Raw genomic sequence first — 23068 nt, 5'->3', positions numbered from 1 at the left:
CGATGTTTTTACGATGCATTCAATAAAAAATTAATATACCAGGCTACACGAGGCTACATTTTCTAATATGGATACACCTTTGGAAAATACGATACTTAAAATACGATACTGTATAATTAATGTTTATTTGTATTATTATTAGTATTAGTAGTATTATTATTAGTATTATTAGACTATTTATTTACCGTAAGGTTTGCTATCTTATCAAATTCGTTTATTTATGCAGAGGTAAAGTATCGTTTACATGGCCCTGACGCTGCACTGATCAAATGTTAGAAGAACCAATTTTGTTGTGGAATGCAGACATAGACAATAGCCTGCTGTTGATGTTTGAATGACATGATTGATTAATTGTGCCTATTGAAAGATTGAAAATTAATGCATTTCAAATGGTCTTAGGTAGCTGCTGCCTCCGTCTCCAGGTGGCTGGTGTGGGAATATGCGCAGAGGAAATGATGTGGTAATGGTCCTCTAATTACAGTGAGTTTCAAGGCTACTTCCTCCTAGGGTTTGCCAGAGCGTACTCCGTGTGAATATCGAGTGAAGAACACCTAAGCTTCAGGAACGTTGGCGAAGTTATTGCAACTTTGTATTCACTTTGGACTTTGAGGATTTAGTGAATCTGTAACATTGTGCCCAAGTCGAGGAAGGGCAATGACGGCTGAAACTGGAGCCTTTCTTTTTAAAGACTGCAAAACAAATAGGGTATTGTCGGTGAATTTTCGAGAGATGGCTGAGTAGTTTGACTTGTGCTGTAAGCATTAAACTGCGGTACGCCCAAAGCACTTCTCAAGTTTATGCAAGGTAAGTTGATTTATTACAGGAATTTTGAGATGCATCACAAATGTCCTTTCAAACGATACAGATATAGCCCCCAAGAGGCTATCATTGTTGGTTTCCTATCTTGAAAAGTGGCACACAAGTTTATGGCTCTCTCACAAAGAATTCGACCCGTCAACTCAACCCAGTGTGTTTCTCTTCACAATTATTTACTTCCTTTCAATGTTGGGAAAATAAGAAAATAAACGATGCAAAAGGTAGACTATGATGATGAACCTTTGCATACTAATGTTTGGTTACAGTTTACAGTAAGTTAATGAATCAGATACACATTACTTGACAAACTTGAGTAAATATATGGGGAAACGGTAAAATTAGGGGTTTGGGAAGTGTTCTGGGCTTGCATTTGCAGTGTATTTCCATGGCGGCTATTATTGAAGCTTAGAGTTACAGTCAATCGTTGGCGCAAAATTGCAACCAGTTGTCACTTTGTTAGTATCTCTTTGTCATGTAGACTTTGTTGGGGGCATCGCTCTTGCTTGATCGTGTGTCTCCATCAATCCCACGCTGGGCAATAAGCATCACAATAGTCCTTGTTGCCCGAGAGGGGGGCGAGCCAACTATAAATATTTAACGACATTGGCGAACACATTGATTACCTGATGATTCTCAGTTTACTGTCTTGTGTGGTTTCATCAAAAGAGAGCTGAAGAATCAAGGCTAAATTGCTGACTCCTGCACTCGTTCATATCTGAACATTGCACACAAAGCATCAATATTCCCAATATATTTTCTTCCTAAATTGTTTCAAGAGAAGCCCCATCGTAAATGGTGAATATACAAAGAACCACCCGAAAAGGTTCACACTTCATTGTATGATGGTTAAAAAAACCATTACATTGTTTTGCCTTGATTAATTAGTTTTCTGAATAAGTGAGGTGGGAAATAATTTAAGTCTGAGTTTTACCAAAGCCTTAAAATGGCATCACATTCAACTCATTGTTATCAGATGTCCTTCACTTTATGAAACAGGTATTCAGACTACATCAGGGTGTCAGTGCCAATGTTGATAATCAGTTGATTCTAGTTGATGAAACAAATCATACTCTTTTATGCCATAGGCACCAGGCAACCTCCTGTATGTGCTGTGTGTCAACATGCAGTATTCAAGGTTACATGTATAAATTAGTCATTAGGTTATGGTGATGCTAGTCTGTCTGATGTGACTAATCAGGTTAGTGGTGACTATATAAGATCATCTTAATGTATTGAGGCAGGCATGCCTAGCAGCTTGAACCTTGAACATTGTGGGGTTTTTTTATGCTGATGAGCGACTGCCCTACCGTTGACATTGTGATGTGTGTATTGTGGTGGGTGAATCATCTCATGGACTACTAGACAGTTTGGAATACACAATGGAGTGTTGATCACTGCAATGGGCATGTCTTTGACTGGCATCAATATTGGGTCGAAGTCAAAGTACTCTGAGAAATGTAGTTTCAAGCTGCAATGTAGGCTTGTTTGTACCTACTAATGGAGAAGTGTAAATGGTGGATTGGTGATCTGGACAGTGTCTCAGTAGGGTATAGCTGATTCCATGCCTCTCACTAAGGTCATGCTGTCTTTGTGGGCGCCTGGTGAGCTCAGTGACTCACGTCTTGGGAGTCTGCTGATAGCGGTCAGATAGCAGGACGTCAGTCAGTCTGGACAGAGACATGGGTCAGACTCAAGGGGTGCTCAAGGCTCCTGCTCTGTTCAGCCGAGGTGACTGGTCTGACTTGATCAGGACCACTCACCCATTATTACAGGCTCTGATTAGCTCTCTTTTTCCAGTGTCATGACAAAGTCATAGCTTAGCTTTGTGGCAGTGACACATTTGGGAATATTGTGAGAACCACTGGTACTCCTCAGAGCTGAAGCACAATTGGAAAACTATCTTTCACAGATAACAAAGCATTCTCAACATTCATAACAATGGGTTTGGAAGGCTTTGTGGATGGTGGAACAACAAAGTTTACTTTTTTAATATCAGATATTACTTTTAATATCAACTCTTGTCACTAAACATGTTATTTGTGGAATTTTAGATTAATAACTTTTGCAAGTACCCAGGCACCAACAGTAAGAGAATAAGCTCAACGGATCCTACGGCTGAAACATAATCTAGTAACATTTTCTATTATTAGTATCTGTCATACCCCTGTACTTAATACCCTAACCCTAGCCCTGTACTTTAGTGTCCATGTTGAATATTGAGCTGAACTGTACATGGCTACAATTAATTTTGAGATTCACTGTGGGTAATAAAACAAATCTCTTGAGGCTGTTGATTCATAAGCTGTAAACCTATTCAGGGTTCCTACCTGAGCAAAAGCCACCAGCCACATAACCTTATGTTGTATTGTGTGTTGTTTCATTTCATGGAAGTCTAGTTAGGGACCTATCAGACTGTTAAGTAAATTGTTTTGACTTTGAACAGATGATGTCAAATTCTTGCTCGTAAACCTAATCCAAGTAATTATTTTCACATTACATCCACTTCAATCTGAGCAGATAGGTTGGCCTCTCCTCAGCAGACCCGTTCTGCAGCTGCTCTTTCAGGGGACCAGAAAGTGTATAATTTCCCCACAGAGGCCCAAGCTTTTCAGAAAAGCAGAGGCAGCGAAGAGAGAGGGAGAAAGGGAAAAATAGTCCTCAGACAGCAATCATTTCTCTATGCACAGTAATTTGGCTGTCAGAAGCAGCTGGCAGTATGGGCTGGAACAATGCGAGAGCAGAGGGAGAGGGAAGCGCTTGCTCAGAGAGCCCCTGCGGGAGGATCAGGTTACAGACTCTGTCATTAACAACAGACTGCGCCATGCTCGGAGACGGACGGCTTCGAGTCTGAGCAGGAGTCTGGGGCTCAGGGGCTCTGCCGCTGTGTAGGTGGCTCTCAAACCAGGTGGGAGGGAGGAGGAGGAGGTGTGCGTCACTGTCTATGTCTGTGTGTATGAATATGCTTGTGTGTGAGAGAGGGAGAGAGAGTAGGAAGGAGACGGAGAGAGAGAGGGACAAGTGTGAGGGAAAGAGAGAGAGAGAGAGAGAGAGAGAGGGGGGCAGGACTTGGCAGAGACTCCAGCGACGGAGCAGCAATCTCTTTAAGGACCCATCAGCTGCGAGACTGGCGCTGCCGACTGTGTGTGTGTGTCTGTGCGCGTGTGTGTGTGCGCGCACACTGACATGCCAGTAAGTTGTGCTTTTAGTTTTCTGTGTGGATTAGCAGTGGACCTGGCATTAGTTTAGGCAGCAGGCTGCTAAGGAGGCACACAGCATGTGTGTTGTTGTTGTTGTTGTTGTTGCTTTGCCTGTTTCTCCCTCATTGTTCACTGCTGCTTTATAGGATGGGTCCCTCTGTCTGCATGTTATTTTTAGTCAAAATCCTTGAGCCTTTAATAGTCATAAGCCTTGTGCAGCCGAAACATATCACGATGAGTGGAGTCGTCTGGGACCAGCGGGCACTACTGCAGCCTCAGTGTGAGACAGGAAGTCAGAAAGAGAGAGACTGTGCCTCAGCCAGACTTTCGTCCTACTTCAGTGTCTACTGCTGCCAGGGTTGGTTGGTTCCCCTGCCTGTGGTGGCTCTCTCTCCAGTGGGTTATTGATTTCTGCTATTCTCTGTGCAAATGTGGGTGAAAGGCAAGTGGAGAGAGGAGACTGGAGTCTGCTGTCTACGCAGACACAGACACACAGATCCGCAGTGCTCCTGACACTCTCTCTCTCTCTCCCCTTACCCTGAGACTGCACTGGAGACAGTCTGCAATACACATTTTATGAGTGCTTCACTCGCTTCAGCGCTCTTATTGCTCAGCTTTTAGGGTGGGAAAGTTATGGCTTGGTTGCTGCCTCCCCCAAGCTCCCCATTCCCAGGGTTTGGTTTTGGTTGTGTCTGTCTGAGCTCATTGCTCTGTGATCTCTGCTTCATCACTTGATTTGTGACTTGAATTTAGTTCCTCTGAAGATGCCTTTACCCTAAGTCGATGTTTTGAAAGTTCAAATGTGCTTCATAAGAGGTCGCCTATGTTGATGAGCATGTAGGGCTGTGTTGTAGTAGACCTTTGTTATGGTTTCTTGAATATGCTGATGACAGTTTAAGATGGGATGTCATTTTTGGCATGGTGTAAAGACTAGAGTATCACATCTACAGTATTTCATTACATGAGGTTAGAGAGGGCCCAAGCAATTTACGCCTAAAGACTGACATTACTTACTCCCACCAATCAAGCATACTGTATGTGCATTTATGGTGCTCTGCAGTTCAATTAATGTAATATCATTTTGTTCCCCCTTTGACTTCCATTTTGTGATGCTGTTGTTTGTTTCCAGTCATGCTTTGGCTTTGTCTGCACGATTAGGCTCAAATGTAGTAAGGAGACTAGAAAACTACACTAGTAACCTCTTGATGGTGTTTCTGGCTTTACCAGAGTGGGTGCTACTTTCATGAATAGCCTCTGTCACCTAACATCTCTTGAAATGCCATAATATTCCCATATTGTAATCATGAATTATAACCAGATCCCATCTGCTATTTTCAAAGATAAAATTGTATTGGACAAGGACTTTTTTTTTTACAACAAAAAGTGGTCACCAACCAACCCTGACTATTCTGCTCCCATGCAAATATAAGAACAATTGAACATGGGTTGTCAGTCCCACTCTTGAGAAGACTTCCCTCTCAGGAAGATCAGGAAACCCAAGCCATAAAACCTCCATTGGCAGTAGGATGTGATTGTCCAAAACAGTGGTGCTCTGTTACTCACAGTGTGAGATGGATGGAAGATAGACCAGTACTGGGGTGGTGGTGGGGGTAATGTGTGAGGAGTAGACTGATCCTGCTAAGTCTACTCTCAAACACAAAGCTCACTTTCAGCCACAGGACACATAATCAATAGCAATGGATTGAAATTCCTTTTGCTGGGTGAAGTCGCCCATGACTCTTCAGTTGCTAGCATATCGTAACTTTAGAGGCTTAATGGGGCCTCTTGGATCCTTGATGGTATATTCTTCCATTGTGACCAATCGGGTCATAAGGAAGGGATGTGTGGAACAAGGAGTTCTGGGATACAAATCAAGGTGCTCTTTGGGAAGTAGTGTCATTCCAGAGCACTGAACTTTGTCAGAGGGTCATTTTGTGGGAGAATGTTTGTGCATTCCACGTACTGCAAACATTGTTAAAGGTCATAAAGACTGTGTTTGAATTGACTGGTTTGAGTGTTGTGATGGTGGTCCAACAGCAAAGGTTTGAGTGCCACCATGGTGACTACTTGGTGCAGTTTACTATGGCCATCAATATGCTGCCTTCACAACGCCATAAACCTTCAACTAGACTGATCGCCATTGGTTCGTCCGAGCAACTTCTTTGTTCTATTGTTGATGATTTAAGGAATCCATTCTATGCTTGAAATATTTAAGATCTGTTATGCCGAAACAGTTTTTTTTAAAACTTTCTTTCTCGCTCTGTGTGTCAGATTGAGGGAGCTGAGTGTTACCTGTCATGCTGAAATATATTGTTACGGTCCCCTCTCAGATCCTCTGCTGCATTTGAGGCAATCCAAGTACGTGCTGTTCTCAATGTGGAAAAATTTGTCATGAAAACAGTCATTTGTCCAGATCCATATCCTAGGGCAGCGTTTCCCAACCGCTGTGCCGCGGCACACTAGTGTGCCGTGAGATCATCGTTGGGTGTGCCGTGAGAAATTATCCAATTTCACTTTTTTTTATTATTAACATTTATTAATTATTATCTGCAAATAAAATGCCATTGTCGAGTGTCTGTGCTGTAATATAGTGACTGGCAGAGTAATGTAATATTCGTCCGGGTGGCAGCAGGTAGCTAGTTGCCTCGTTCCTTCTTAGAGACAAGAGAATTAGTGACGCATGCGACAGGTCGTGGTGACAGTGATGGAGAAGTTTTTAAAAAGGAAAAATGCAAACTCCGAACTGGGCCCTGGACAAGATTCTGACCCAGGTGAAGTACCAGGCCCTAGTATGAGTGGTGGTAAAAAGAAAGCAAAGACGGTGAGCTCGAGGCAATACAGCGAAAGCTATCTTTCGTTCGGATTTACTTTCACCGGGGTCGCTTCAAAACAAGCCGATGGACTATTTTGTTCGCCTGCGTGAAAACACAGAGAAACAGGCAACATTTATGAGAAAAACCACAAAGGTAAATGAGAAAGCCCTCAAAGCTAGTTACCTAGTTGTTGAACTCGTAGCTAAATTAAAAAAGTCCCACTCTGTGGCAGAGACATTAATACTACCTGCCTGCAAAGCCATTGTCAACGAGATGCTCGGCCCTGACGCGGTTAAAGACATAGCTAAAGTCCCGCTCTCAGATACACAATTGCCAGGCGTATTGATGACATGTGTACAGACATCGAAAGTCATGTTTTGGGAAAGATACGCATCAGTAGGAAATTTGCGTTGCAACTTGATGAGTCTACGGATATTAGTGGACATTCTCAGCTCTTGGCCAATGTGCGTTTTGTGGATGGAGATGCCATTAGAGACTAATATTGTAATTATATATACTGTATCAGGCTACAGAGTGTCATTTTGTAACATTTTTGGTTGGTGGTGTGCCGCAAGATTCTTCCAATGTAAAAAATGTGCCGTGGCTCAAAAAAGGTTGAAAAACACTGTCCTAGGGTATTCTGTGTTGTCTGAAAGGAGATCTACCTTTATCATACTTTGAAGATGGATCTGAATAGAAACAGAATGGGGTGGGGTCTGACCGTTGTCTAGTCTAGAGCTAGAGTTGGTGGAAAAAGTACAGCTTAAAGAAAAACATCTTTTGTCTCTGATTACAAATGAACTGAATGCATGTGTATCAGAAATGCCCCTGTACTGGACCATGTCCAGGAACAAAAACCTGAAGTGTTCCTCACCAAGGCGAGAGGAGAGCATTTGCATTTGATTACATTCCTTACATTGTGAGAGAGGGGCGGCGGCTGAGTGAAGCCCTGGAGAGATAGGCCCAGGCCAGGAGTATTGAGGCTTTTCACCTTATCTCTTTTAATCTGCCATTTGATGAGGCCTCTGGTAAGGGGGGGTGGGGGGTCGGGATCTCCATAGGTTAATGAGTGTTTGCCTCCAATGAACAGATTCAGTGTGATTATAGCAACCCCCCCCCCCCCCCCCCCCCCCAAGTTGTTATCCGTCGACCGTATCATAATTAATTAGCATGGCAGAGTTGTCTTCAGGCCTGAATTCTCTCAACTGTTTAGCATTACTGACTGAGTGGTCTCCACAGATTTTTCATCAAAGTTGGCTTTTTTTTTTTTTATTTTTTTTTTATTTTTTTATAAATGTGTGTGTTTGTGGTACAGTGACACATTCTCAAAGTGTTATGTGCCTAAATGGCAGTGCAAGCGGTGTATAAATATGCAAATTAATGCCAGGAGAAAAGCAACAACAAAAACAATGATTAATCATAGGCGATGAGTTAAACTGACTGTGCCAGCCCAGGCAGGACAAAAGTTGTCCTTGCAATGCACTTGATTTGAAGCTCGACTCTAGAGTATTTGTGAGGTACAGGCCTTTCTTTTGCAGTTCTGTTGTTTTGTTTGACTGGAAGCTTATCTTCCCCGCTCCCACAATGTCCTCAAAATACTGAAGGTTTTGCAAGTACTATTTGATTGTGGGATTACCTTCTACAGCCCTGGTCTATTTATTGTCGTTTTCATTGTCCATGTACTGGAACACGCCTGTCATGGCCTGCAATTTGTTTAAGAAATTATGAGAGCTGAATGTTCTTCCAAATAACCCTCCAAAGAAAAAGAGGAGCCAACAAACAGCATTTGCAAATGACACTAAACCAAGTAAGAGACATTACACTTTTGTATTATAGAAACAACTATTACAATATAACCGAGGCTGTTCCTGGTACACTCTTTAGTTTCACCAGCCAGTTCATAGAGTACAACGTGTACAGTATACCTTACACGTCTGATATGTTTCTTAGCCTCTGACACACTTATTTGTTTGGCCGTAAGCAGAGGCTGCCCCTGCTGAATACGGTGTGTTGTTGTGTGAATGTGAGGTGAAGCTGCAGAGGGGGTTCGTTTGCCCTCAGCTCAGTGTCGCACCAACTTCCACCTAGCAGCGGACCATCTGTGTGTCCCTGGTGTCACGCTCGCTGACTCAAGCCTGGGACTGGGACATGCACGGTGTGACTAGGGCCCCTGAAGCAGGCCCAAGACTGGGGCAGCTCTGCCCAGATCTGCCCGGCTCTGCTCCATCTCCCCCGCGGCTCCCCGCGGCTCCCCTGGTGCCTGGGCTATTTTGCGCCATGGCAACTGTGCCAGTGAGCCAGGCTGCCAGCTCAGACACCTCCTGTCTCCCAGCTCGGCAGCCTGATGACTCAGCAGCTCCTGCAGGGCTCCCTGCCCAAGGCAGATCTCAGATCTCACCAAAATATTATACTGTAGCATCATCCACCTATCTGGTGTTTAAGCTAGGCTTTAGTACCCTGCACTGTTTGTTAGTATAAACATAATTTGGTTATCAGTGATTCCGCCTATACTTAGAGTGAAAACATCTAATCATCTAATAATAATAGTCTGATAAGCTGAGTCAAACCAAATATTTGATGTGCAGGTCACACACTGAAATGTCTTTGCTGAAACAAATGTAGCATTCAGGGTACTGGAAAGAGCAGGGACATTTGAATGGTTTCTAGCTAACCACCTTAAGCTCTGCTTTACTTCTTAGATGGGTGCTTTTCAAGAGGGCCCTCTGGTGAGCAGTGGAAAGAGAACGGCGATAACTGGATCTCTCTCCTCGACCACAATTTGACCACTGCTTTGTTTTGGTCAACATGGTCATCAAAGACAACATCTCAGCATAGCTTTCCCTCTAGCCACCCCCCCCCCCCTCCCCCTTTTCTCCACCCCCACTTCCCCAATCCTCTGCTTATGTGCTTTAGAGGGCGATTTGTATTTGATCTCCCCTCTTGTGTTTTATCCCTCCCTTAGCCAACTGTTATAGTGATACAAGATACTAGCCTGAGACACAGAAAATGGCAACCAACAAGAACTGCCCGACCTCTCTGAGACAGGGGAAGAGAGAGGGAGCACACACACACACACACATCCCTGGCAGGATTTCAGCTCTGTTAGCACGCACTGCCAGAGAATTCAATATGCAGGGACAGAGGACGCACACACAGCTCCTCAAAAACTGTAGCTCTGCTCAACGTGTTCTGCAGATGCTCGCCCTGTCTGACTCTACCTCTGATGATCCCAGCTGAGGTCTCGAATATCAGGACCAACCTGTTAAACCCTCAGCAGCAAGGCTATGGTCTACTGCATCAGTCTGCCAGGCCTGGGTAGCTAGCTATTCACCTTTAGGAATGGGTGTCTGTTGTCCATGTCAAAACAGAGGACAGATGATTTTGCCTGGGCATTTGTTACACCAGTTTCGGTGTGAATGGGGTTTGGTTGTACACTGCTTGTTAGCCTTTTACAAGCTTCATCTCGAGATTAGAGAGAAAGAGAGATTTATGAAATGCTCAGATGAGGGCGATAAACGCAGAGGAGAATGAAACACTCCATTTACTTCAACTGATTGAGCACATTAAGTGGAGGCTCATGAGATGCACTGGGTAGTTAATTGAGGAGAGTTATCGATCTGTCAGGGAGAGAGATAAAGGGCCTTCAGCTTATCTTGTAAAAAGGGGTACTTGGGATGAACCGTGTCATTTTATGCCACCCAACTGTACCCTAATGTTGGAACCAATGTTTTCACTGTGACCATATTGTACCACCCTGTCCCCTCGACGTCTCATCATTGTCCCTCTTACTCCTCTGTGCCCTGTCCTCCTGCCCCCTGCCCCCGCCTGTCTCCCCACTAGCCCTCCCCACCCCCTCTCTGTCCCCCTGCCCTCTGGTTGCCCCCTGGCCATACTCCTCTGCCCCCTGGGTGCCCTCCTCTGTCCTGCCCCTCGCTCCAACGCTCCCTGGCCCGCACTGCTCAGACAGAGCCCCTGATTATCTCTCAGTGGCAGCCTCTGTTTTGTGCTCTGATTAAAGGAGCAGCATGTGGTCTGTGTGTGAGCGGTCCATGCAGACGCCACCGTTGGGGTAATGCTAACATTACGTGCTTAATCATTTATGTCTGGAAGCCGGGCACAAAGGCTTGGAGTGTGGGGGCGGGGGGGGGGGGGGGGGGGGGGGGGGGAATAACAGTGGGCAGACACACACACACACACACACACACACACATACAAACACACAGCTGAGATAATGGCCGGTGCTTAGTATGTCATGAACATGCTGGAAACAAGCTTCACATCTCATGTTTATAAGATGGGTCCGTGTGGGCGTGTGTGTGTGCGAGAGATAAATTACACTTATGAAGATGTGCCTTAAGTCACATTCAATATTGAAGAGTTAGACTGTCTTCATTTTTAAACGATCCTATTTGGCCTCCAAAATTCATCCACCCCGCTGGGCTCCTCTCCGCCTCCCTCCTCCTCCCTCCTCCTCATCCTCCTCCTCTCGCGTCTGTCTGCTCTGCTCCCCTCGCTGCCAAGCAGCCTGTCTCTCTCACACACGGGCAGCCAATAGGAGAGCACCAGTCTCCCCATTGCTTGCCACTCAACGCCTTGTTGCCAGGACAACAGGAAGGCATGAGACCCACTTTACTTGAGCATTTTAAACTTGGTGTTGACTCTTTTTTTTTTACTGAAAACAAGGAAAGGTCTTTTTTCTCTCTGTACAATTCCTCTCTGTATAAGTGTTCTTAGATCTCTACAAGCTCTTTCTTTCTTTCTTTCTTTCTCTCTCTCTCTCTCTCTCTTTCTCTTTATTTCTTTGTCTCTCTATCTCTCTTTCCATCCTGTCACACAACATAATGGCTATATTTTGCAGATATGGTGCAGGTAACCGATCTAACCAAGGCATTTGTATAAATGCTATTGAACATTTCTGTGCTATGTAAAAACCAACTGTACTGTGAAATGTTTTATGTCTGGTCGGGGCATTCTTCACCACGTCCATGTTTAATGTGCACATCACAATGTCATGATAATCAAAATGTTTCTTCTGTCTCCCCCAGGTCTACAATGATAGATGGTGACATGATTCTCCTGGTCTTCATACTTCTGGTTCTACCCTCTTCCAGCATGGAAGGTAAGGTGGCGACAAAACATGACTACTCTCATCGATAAGATTAGAGATTAGGCTACACCAATTCAATCTTTCTTCACTAACTAATTCAATGTTTCACTCACTAACCCCACGCTGACCATGTCTGATACTACACAGATTCTTAATCTTGATGTCAAGGGCATGTTTTGGCACTCTCTCTCTCTCTCCCTCCCTCTCCATGTCTCTTTCCCTCGCTTTCTCTCTCTTTCTTTCTCTCGTTCCCTCTGCCTCTCTCCCTCTCCCCTGTTGTCTCTCAGTGTTTGTTTTTGTAACAAGTGCAAAGCTTTCAGAGCTCTCTGAGAAATAAGGGTTTTCCCTGTCACAGACACATTCTGCATCGCCTTTGTGCTAGATGCTGCTAGCATTCTCATTCTGAGGAGGATAATAACATTGAACTGAGAAATGACCGTCCATAATAGAAATCATCATCATCATCATCAGTCATCAGCCGTCTTGTGATATTGTAAACATAACTTTGAAATGAATGGTCAACCCCAACTAAGAAATGCTGTTGTTCTGCCTGTGGTCCCTGTGCAGATACGGGGAGCGGGAGCAGATCCGAGTGTGTGTGCGACGGCCCGTCATGCCGCGGTGGGGACCGATGTTCTGGCCAGCAGTGCTTCTCGGCCCTCTACACCCAGAACGGGACGTCCGTCCAGCAGAAGGGCTGCGTTGTGGGTAGTGGAGAGGGGTCCATAAGTTGTGGAAGCCCCCCATACCCAGACCGCATTGTGCAGTGCTGCCATGGCGACCTCTGTAACATTAACGTCACTGTGGAAGCACCAGCGAAAGGTGATGCGTTATTTTAGAATCATCATCACCTTTGTTGGTGTTGCCTATATTTCCTGCATACAGGCTTTGCAGTAGTGTTGTGTAGAGTCCCTGAAATGGAACCAATTCCACAACCCACTCCTAGATTACATATTTAGGCCAACCTCCAGTTTTAAGCTGATTTGCCATAGATTTAGATAATACTACATTTTCATCTTGTGTTTTTTTTATGTAAATGCCATCTTAGTACTTCTGTAAAATGGCATATACGACATAAATATTGGATTTGATTAGATTTTTGCATTTTGCTTCGCAAGCTCTCATGAATTCCCCATATCTCTCTCTCTCTCTCTCTCTCTCTCTCTCTGTTTCCAACAGACGAGGAGGTGTCCTCAGGGCGACCGGTCTTGAGGGAGCAGGAGTGTGTGTGTGAGGGGCATGTGTGTAACGGCGGGGAGCGCTGCACGGGCCAGCAGTGTTTTTCCTCTCTGGAGGTGACTGACGGGGCCGCGCTCCACCAGAAGGGCTGTCTGAAGGATGACGAGCGTGGCAGAGCCACGTGTGCCACGCCCCCCTCGCCGAGCCACATGGTCAAGTGCTGCCAGGGGCACCTGTGTAACATGAACCTCACCGCGGAAGAGCCAGCCAAAGGTAACAGCATGTCTACGTTGGTCTGGTTTCACAGAGGCTTACATGGTGTCATGATGCCCTGCACCTTCTAATGCTTGCTCTTCTTACTTTGAGGGAACATTTGATGCATGATTGTAGGTTAAAATATACCATCACTTTAGACATTTCCCCCCTCTAAACTACTTCCATTTCACCCTTTTTTTTAAAGATTTGTATTTGTACTATATGTGTATAATAACATTGAATAGAAATGAGGAAATATCATGACCTACTCTTGCTCATGTGCTGCCCCTCAAAATCACTCTGTCTGTTTCCTATCCAGAGGGGGAAGTGAGGCCTGTGGCCAAGGAGCACGAGTGTGTGTGTGAGGGGAGTTCGTGTACTGGGGATCGCTGTATGGGCCACCAGTGTTTCTCCTCTCTGACGGTCAACAGTGGGGCCCTGGTGTACCAGAAGGGCTGCTTCAAGGTCTACGAGCAGAGCAGGATGACCTGCAAGACCCCCCCCTCCAGAGACCAGATAGTGGAGTGTTGCCACGGTCAACTATGTAACATCAACATCTCTGTGGCTCTGCCTATCCAAGGTATTACACCACCCACAATGCCTCACACATGTCTTGTGTCTATGAAAATAGGAGAAATGTATGTGGTGCAAACGAACCAGGGTGAATGTAAGACATTGATGAGCTTTCTGTACTGGGTTCACTGACACAGGGAGGCAGGTGTCCTATTGACAAAGGGGATGCTGACAAGGCTCTCTGATTTCTTTTCAACCAACTTCTCTCTCCCATTCATTCATGATTCTCCGCCATATCAGCCTCATTGTAAACCCTAATGCAAACGAGAAGCAAGGTTTCCTCTTCTCCAATTAAGAATGCCTGAAAGAGTTAGTTCTGCCCCTATTTTAAGGTAGACAGACGCTCGTCCCCCCCTTCTCCACTAAGGGGGCCGAAGCCTCCGGGCGTGAAATTGTCTGTCTTTGCTGTTGGCTTGGTCTGCTTTTCAGGTCTGAGTGGTGGCGGTGACTGTGGTCACACCCAACTGCCACCTCAACAGGCCCAAACTGGCGGGGACGGAGGGAGAGCAGAGACGGGAGGTTTGAATATTGTTTAGTCACGGTCTACTTCCCCCTCTGTGCTGTCAGTGTTGGTCATAGCGATTGAGACAGGCCTGTAGGGCAGAGTCCCCCCCCCCCCCCCCCCCCCCTCTTCCTCGGGAAAGGAGACTGAGAGGGATGGATGGATGCGCAGCTCTTGTCACCGTCCAGTGTTCTCTGAACCTCAATGACACTGCTATACCAGTAAGCCCCCCCACCCTCCCTAAAAAAAAATAAAAAAAGAGAGAAGTGGCTGTATGGAAAAAAATATAGCTATTTCTGAAATATCCGTATTTTGTTGATGGGTTTTTACAATCTGTGGTTCTCCTAGCATTGAGCACTTACGACCTGACTACAAGTCAGGCATAAATATAAGAAAAGCAATAACATTTTACATCACTGCTCAGACTAAGCCAGGATATGAAAAACATTTGTTTTGATAAAATGACTAACCCAACTGGACGTGTCAGAAATGTCACCAAGCCTTGTTTTTATTTTGTGCGTGTCTGTATCCAGAATTGGGTTATAGCTTCTTTGAATTCCAGTCTCAGAGAGCGCTATGCGAGAGAGAAAGAGTTCACTATCCAAAGGAGAAAAGGGGAGCATTGTCTATGCTGGAGGCTCTGCAGTCCTTCCCCCGGAATGTTTGGAGTGTGTGGTAGTTAGATCCTCAGGCCGAGCACTGGGCCCTGCAGCCTTGTGGAGGTGACCCACCGTGTGTGTGTGTGTGTGTGTGTGTGTGTGTGTGTGTGTGTGTGTGTGTGTGTGTGTGTGCAGTGCACCTCAGCCTCTCTGCCTGGGGTTGGTTTTCCCCCCACAGCCTTGGAGGTCTGGAACCTTGGGGCTCTGAGGCTAGGCTCCATCTGTGTGGTCTGGTGTGGGCAGGCGGCTGGGGGAGGGAAGGCGGGAATGTTTTCTTTAACATGCCTAATTATCATCGCCTCTCCTTGAATGATGCCTCTTTAAAGAGTAGGCTTTGGTTAATGTTGTGGTCGACGCCAGGCAGCTGTATTGACCTGACTGAGCTGAATGAAGGCTAAACCGAATACCTTTTTAATACAGTAGTTTGGATTTGAAAAATATTGAGTTGCTGTCTTATTTGACATAATGTCTGGCCTCCATTGAGAGAGACCAAAAAAACCGATATGAAAACTGTTATCCCAATGTGGCTACTAGTCACACTTTGCCACCTCCTCTCTCTGTGTCCTCTCTTCCCCCCTCAGCAGGTGACCTACCCAACTACAGCGTGACCACCCTGGCCATCGTCATCGTGGCTCCCATCATAGTCCTCATCGTCCTCTCGGCCATCGCAATCCTGGTGTTCCGGCGCATCCACCAGAACCAGATGGAGAGGCTGACGACGCGTGAAGCTGAGTATGGCACCATCGACGGCCTCATAGCCTCCAATGTGGGGGAGAGCACATTGGCGGTGAGTGACTGGGGAAGAAGGGGGGCGGGGGGGGGGGGGGGGGGGGGGGGGGGGGGACATCATACCAAGGCTGGGTGGGTGAGGACCTGTGGTTAGAGAGGTTAGCACTAAACACATTCATTGGCTAACCATGTTATTATGTTGAGCACAAAGTGTGTGTGTGTGTGTGTGTGTGTGTGTGTGAATTAAATATTCAAAAGTTGGTATCGTTTAGAAATGAAGACAGTCAATTTGGCCTCAAATTCATCCACCCCACTGTGCTCCTCTCCCCCTTCCTCCTCCTCCTCCTCCCACTACCAACGTTGGATCTTTTTCAAGATATTTTCAAAGCCCATCAGAGCACTTGGCAACGGAAACCCCAAATATGCAGCCGCAGAATGTTTGTTTCAGTATAATTAAAAAGTGCTTGGCAGCACCCTGAGAAAAGTTATTAGAAACAGTGGTGCCTGTAAAAAGTACATTTCACTAAAACACATGTGGCTCTCCTGGCTCGGTCGCCCTGGGAGCAGAAGTCTGTTCTGATTATGGTTATGGTAATGCTCTGTTTGCATTCTGCTGCCTCGGCAGACATCACAATAAGGCCCAGATTTACCCCCATACGGAACAGGACCGTTAAACTCATGACAAAATGACTTATCGTATTTTATGGCTTCTATTTAGCATTCCTCGCCTACCCAAATTGACTCCACACAGCTGTTGTATTATGCATCTGTGGTATCCATCTTTTTGTTTTACTTCTATTTTTTTTTTTTCTCTGTTTGTTAGTTTGTTTTTCTCAAACTGTGTTGAAGTTGTTGCTAAACACTGCCCCCCTGTGTCCGCCATGGTACATTGCAGTGGCCTGGAGAGGAGACAAAAATAAAAGGCTTAGCAGCATTGCGCCTGTTTGTAGTCTGGCGCGGGGATTAGATCAAATCTCCAGCCCCCTCACTAATCACCCAAGGACTGCTGTTGTTTACCCAGCAGGGGGCTCTCTCTGCCTGCTCCTCCAGGGTGGCCCCACACACCCTAACCCACCCACACACACACACACACACACACAGCTCCTCCCTAAGTCTGAGCACCCCACTCCTCTCCCCCACCGGGTGCCACATCAAAGACAGGCTGCATTAGCCTTCCATCTGAATCCCAGATGCTGTGTTGAGTTTGGGCCACTTGGTTATCCTGAGGCCAGCTTAATTCCGGATGGTTCTGATCTTTTTTCCTCTTTTTTTTTCTCCTCTCTCCAGGACTTGCTGGATCATTCCTGCACATCAGGAAGTGGCTCCGGACTACCGTTCCTCGTTCAGAGAACCGTCGCACGACAGATCACGTTAAACGAGTGTGTAGGTTAGTATCCACGTCAGAGCCTGTTCAGAGAATTGGCCGTATGTTATGGTTTAGGTGCATGATCAGTACATCCATTGTACATTGCATTGATTCTGTCAAACCACTGAAAAGCAAGCACATATTGTAGGACTCTGGACCTAGTGGTTTGTGTTGCAAAACAACTGCTGTGTCATGACCCTGGGAGTTGTCTTGGAGTCCTGCCCGTCTGAGAATGCAATTCTCCCAGCAACCAAGTCCCTAAACCGACATTGCACAACTTTAATTTGTGTGAGTGTAGCAACTGCCAATAAAACTATGATTACTAAACATGTTTATTTGTAATGTCTTATTGGGATATAGTTATAAATGCAAAAGGTCACACTTGAGTAAAATGCCCAAAAACAAAATGTAATGTGTATGGTCTACAAACGATTTATAAATCCATTTAAACAGGGATTCTTTTACATTTGAATCTCGATACATCGTTGTCGACATATTCCCTTGAATTAGAATTGACGACATAAAACAAAGAATATCAGACCTGTCCTCAGAGCTGACCCGTGCGTGCTCTTTGTTAACACTAGCTTTCGGCTGTGTTCTCTCCTCTCCTCTGCTTCCCCCTGCTAGGTAAGGGGCGGTACGGCGAGGTTTGGCGTGGCCAGTGGCAAGGCGAGAGCGTGGCTGTGAAGATCTTCTCCTCCAGAGACGAGAAGTCCTGGTTCAGAGAGACGGAGATCTACAACACAGTGCTGCTGAGGCATGAGAACATCCTGGGTAGGTACACTGTGTCCATCTTCAGTCTGAAGTCTGCATGAGCTGGCAGGCTGGCTGTTGTTGTTATCGTGTAGCTTAGTGACCAAATGTCTGTCATATTGATTTTGAGGGAAAAAAAGAATCTCTCTACACTGTGTGTGTGTGTACGTGTGTGTGTGTGTCTTTACTATGTGCCAATATATGTACGTATGCTGACGTGTTTGTGTTTTTGACCACCAGGCTTCATTGCCTCAGACATGACCTCCAGGAACTCAAGCACCCAGTTGTGGCTGATCACCCACTTCCACGAGATGGGCTCCTTGTATGACTATCTGCAGCTGAGCACCCTGGACGCTGCCAGCTGCCTGCGCATGGCCCTCTCCATCGCCAGCGGCCTGGCACACCTCCATGTGGAGATCTTCGGCACCCAGGGCAAGCCTGCCATCTCCCACCGAGACCTCAAGAGCAAAAACATACTTGTCAACAAGAACGGCCAGTGCTGCATCGCTGACCTGGGTAAGAAACCTAGCCCAGTCCACGGTGAACTCGTTCTGAAGCTAGTAGAGGTTAAAGGTTGTCCATATATAGCACATGTATTGTGAAAGTGTTGTGATACACATATTAGTGGTTATATTACCCACCTGTATGGTGGACAGAATGTCCTGTTTATTTGTTATGTTGACTATTGCTGGTAAGAGGCTCCTGGAGAGGATGTCGGCATCAACCACTCCAACTCTATTACCTCTGTCCCCCATGTTGTGTTGATGATAATTAGAGCAAGAACATCAGTGCAGGTGGCTCTTAAACCTTAACCAAAAACGCATTAGGACCACTCACTCACATCGTACATACAATGTTCTCTGTGCAATTGATAAAAACCAAGACAGCCACTCCAAAGACCTTTAATCTACTGCAGTTCATTCAGACTACTCAAACAACTCATCTGAGACTGATATAGGTGTTGTTTATGTGCTGTTCTGCTCTGTTGTTTTTGTCCTGAGAAGATTGTGATGTTGTCGGGGAACATCTTTATTGGATAAAATGTTGTTTTAGACAACATTGCTTAGCTGTCTGATTGTTTTGCTGTGGCCATGTTCTTCAGAGCCACCAGAGGACAGTGTATTCTTACTTTGAATACCTTTTTCTAAACACAAACATTTTGCCTCTCTTTCTTAGATATGATTTATTTGTAATCTCCTGTCATTGATTTTCAAATATATTTGTATAGCCTTTTTTACAACAGTGAACAATATAAACAATATAATCCATGTGGATTTTGTTTTCAATCATGGTAATATAGCATAATGGACTTTTGTTCTAAAAGAGAACTTTGTTTTTGTTTCAGGGCTCGCTGTGATGCATTTCCAGGACACCAACGAGTTGGATGTGGGGAACAACCCCAAGGTGGGTACCAAACGATACATGGCCCCCGAGGTTCTGGACGACTCCATCCAGATGGACTGCTTTGAGTCCTACAAGAGAGTAGACATCTGGGCCCTAGGCCTGGTCCTGTGGGAGATCGCCAGGAGGACGGTTAGCAACGGTCAGTACTCTACATCTATTCTGTACTCTTTCATACAATTAATTGATTAAATGTCCTCCAAATGTGTTGACATGCACTGACTATATTACAAAGTATATGACAAAATTAAACCCATTGGACTATATATAATAGAACTGACATCATACAGAATTGTTTGTTAGAATAATGTGTCTGTATAGTCTTACCTGCCAAATAAAACCTCAAAACGACATAACAGTTAATGCCCATGTAGGGCTCTTTGAGGATTGATTTTAACACTTGAGGGAATCACTTGGTGTCAAGTCTTTAGCAATCTAATGACCAAACCGGTCCTTATCACCCTGCAAAGTACAAAGTTCTATCGACCGTGGGCAGAATGAGCCAATGAATTGGACTGGGACTTCAAGCCTCTCATTGACGAAATGAGTGTGTGACTTGAGTGACGGACACAGACCCCCCACCCCCTCCTGTCTGTGGTCTGGGGAAGGAGGCAGTGCTGTCTTATCTGTAATGGATCCCACTTTCTCTACTCACAGTTAAATAGTTTTATGGTTATTTATAGTAGGCACTGGGCAGATGGCCACATTTTAAGGTATTGGTCAATGCAAGACATAGTAACCATGCATCTCCCAATGGCTTTTGTACACAGTTTTGACACATTTTTGCCCAATGTTGCAGTATGGAACTATTAACTATGTTTGATATTTTCATGTTGATATGTTTAATGTTCAATTATTTATTGCATTTGCTTTAGAGGTCGAGAACGAACGCGTTTCAACGCTCGCCTACTTCACCGTTGAACACTGAAATGCATCAGTTCTTGACCTGCTGCAAATGCAATACATAATTGAAGAGTATTGCTAGTGAGTGCTTTCCCCTTCATATACGAGATCTCTTTACCTTGAACCCGAAGAACCTGGTCGAGTCGAGCTCGCCAATACTGATATGTGCAATCTCATGTATATTTTTGTGTGGTGTCTTTTCTCATCCTCTATACTGTACGTAGGCATTGTGGAGGACTACAAGCCCCCCTTCCACGACGCGGTTCCCAGCGACCCCAGCTTCGAAGACATGAAAAAGGTGGTGTGTGTGGACCAACAGAGACCCAACATCCCCAACAGATGGTTCTCAGACCCAGTGAGTAGTAGAGAGGATGGCAGACTTAGATGAATACTGCAGGCCAAATACACTGGGTTGTCATGGAGAATAGGAACAACACACACAGCTCCTTTTATAACCTGTCTCCAGGTGAATGTGGGTAGAATGCTGCTCAGGCAAATTATTTCTCCTACTTCACATTTTACCATTTTTATTTTGTACATGGTGTGCCAACCACCTCCCCAATTTCCTAGTTCCATTGAATACAACACAATGCCAACATCGGCAGTAATTATCTTTCCCTCTCATAGTTATAGTGTTTAAGTGATGATTAGTTTCCTTCTGTTGACATTTCCTCTGATTTTTCTCATCATTTTCCCAGACTTTAACATCCATCGCTAAACTTATGAAGGAGTGCTGGTACCAGAACCCATCGGCCAGATTAACAGCGTTACGCATCAAAAAGACTCTGACAAAGATTGACAACTCTCTGGATAAAATCAAAGCGGACATTTGAAGCTTCTTCGTGGAGGGAGACATACAAAAGGCCTTTTAAGACGTCCAGCAGGCGAACACATCGCCAGGACACAAGAGGAGAAAAGGGACTGGTTGGCGGGCTCAGTGCTCTTATAGTAGCACATTGTATTTATTTTGAAACACTTGGTGGGACACATTTTGGCATCCAAAGATGGCTTACAGGGCATTTAAAAGACTGCCTATAGTCTTGGATATTAGGGGACTATCTGTTTAAAGACATAGGAGCTAACGTAATTAGCCACACGTTCTTCAAGGAAGAAACGGTTACCTGGGCATTTGAGTATATTGCGTTTTGTTAGAGCTACCAATTTCTTTGACACATCTTTAGTTTGAGGAATGTCTGAACGTATTTCATTTAGCATTGTTGTCTGTGCTTTATCTCTTTAATTGCACTAGCAGTCTTTGCATTCCTCACTTGCACTGTCAAGAATGCATTTGGAAAATGATACAACTTGCCAAAAAAAGAAAAGAAAGAGGTTTTGTTTTATACTCCACAAACGTCATATCTTTACAGTAACCAGAGCAAGGGAAAAAAGAGTGTGAAGTTTTACTTTGACTGCATCTCTTGCATCGCTCTTTACAATGTTATAACAATTAACTTACTTAGCCAACACAATGAGTTGTAGAGTTATGCTGCAATTACAAGCCTCTCTCTCCTCTCTTCAGAGATGTTGTCAAACGTACCCTGTCGTAGAAACTCTGTATATCACCATGCATTTTACATTATGTACACTGTTCTTTGTTTGTTTGTTTCATCAGCTTTATTGAAACAAACGACTAAAAGAGCAAATAAAATATTTACTAGATGACGCTGAACTCTATTCATACAGGAGCAGAAAGAAGCCCGTAATGCTATATTGTCTTAATGCGTGCATTGTCCAAGTAATTGAAGTCAAACTTCAGCCTTTTTTTTTATTTCTTTAATATGTTATATCAAGTAGTGATTTCTATTAATTAAATAGAAAAAAAATGTTATAGATGTTATCTGTCTCATCTGTCAATGGTTTCATGGTTTCAACATCTATATACAGTTTGGCGCTTTCCCCTCATCATCAGAATACGCCATGGTCATTACACTGCATGCTTTCTTCTGTCTCCCCTAACTAGACCTGGGTCTTGACTTGGTATTGGTCACCTGCTAGTCCCACTGACCTACACCAGCAGAGAAGAGAACTGCTCAAAGCACAAAGGAACTTTTTCTTGTGTTCATGAACACATAATGTAATGCAGCAAAGTATGCAGGGCATGTCGCGATGCATTTTTATTTGGAAATGTCAGACGGCTTGCTGTGCCCTAACGACTGTAAATTGAACTGGCTGAATAGTGGAGCTCTTGGCCGGAGACAAACAAATAAAGCTGGTCTCGAATGGTAAATGATTCTACCTGCGGAGATTAATATTCTAGAATCGGCATGGGGTGGATAAAGGGCAGAGATCTTTGTCTGACACATCAGTGGCACCCCGGCCTCATGAATGATCATCTCTTACAGACTATTGTGAGAAGCTATTGATTATTAAACAGTCATCGTAGACTTCTCCATCTATGCCCACAGTGAAATAAAAAACACTGTCACTTCAGTGTCCTACAATGACCAGATGTGGGGTTTCTCTGTTGCTTCATGTATTAGGTCAGTGTTTACCGAATAATTATGCTTCTCGTTTACTTTGCAACTCTGTGTAGATTATAGCAAGTGGTGGATATATGAAGTCAATTTACAGTCTCCTATGGAGTTTTCTATACAACGTTGCTATGTTTATCTCTAGATATGTTGGTTGTCATGGTACTCTATACCACTTTAGAATGTTCTTACTTTAGACTGTGATTATCAGGAAGGAGTCTTCATGCTCAATGAGAACGGTGGCACTTCAAGTGAATGTCTAGTGTTTGTGTTTGTATACGTGTTTTTTCTCTCTGCATTGGAGTTTGAGAGCATGGTAAATTACGTGATATAACAATGTGCTA

The 23068-nt window shown here is 44.7% G+C and overlaps 1 protein-coding gene across 2 annotated transcripts; it reads left to right on the top strand.

The window, feature by feature from the left end:
- The first annotated feature begins 540 nt into the window (after nucleotides 1-540).
- On the top strand, nucleotides 541-22649 carry LOC310813127 (activin receptor type-1). 2 transcript variants are annotated; one of them, XM_083681983.1, is made up of 12 exons: nucleotides 541-804; nucleotides 11872-11945; nucleotides 12501-12755; nucleotides 13113-13385; nucleotides 13687-13947; nucleotides 15683-15888; nucleotides 17118-17217; nucleotides 17824-17970; nucleotides 18190-18465; nucleotides 19295-19492; nucleotides 20478-20608; nucleotides 20952-22649. In XM_083681983.1, the coding sequence occupies exons 2-12, from the start codon at nucleotides 11879-11881 to the stop codon at nucleotides 21084-21086; spliced, it is 2049 nt and encodes a 682-aa protein (XP_083538109.1). In that variant the 5' UTR covers nucleotides 541-804; nucleotides 11872-11878; the 3' UTR covers nucleotides 21087-22649. The 2 variants fall into 2 exon arrangements, with proteins under 2 accessions (XP_083538109.1, XP_083538110.1); XM_083681984.1 differs by lacking the exons at nucleotides 541-804; nucleotides 11872-11945; nucleotides 12501-12755; nucleotides 13113-13385; nucleotides 13687-13947 and adding an exon at nucleotides 15103-15164.
- Nucleotides 22650-23068: the final 419 nt, after the last annotated feature.

The sequence above is a fragment of the Argentina silus genome (genome assembly GCF_951799395.1).
Source record: "Argentina silus genome assembly, chromosome: 12".
NCBI lineage: Eukaryota > Metazoa > Chordata > Actinopteri > Argentiniformes > Argentinidae > Argentina > Argentina silus.
Note: the sequence above shows the minus strand (reverse complement) of the source record. Positions and strands in the feature narration are given on the sequence as shown.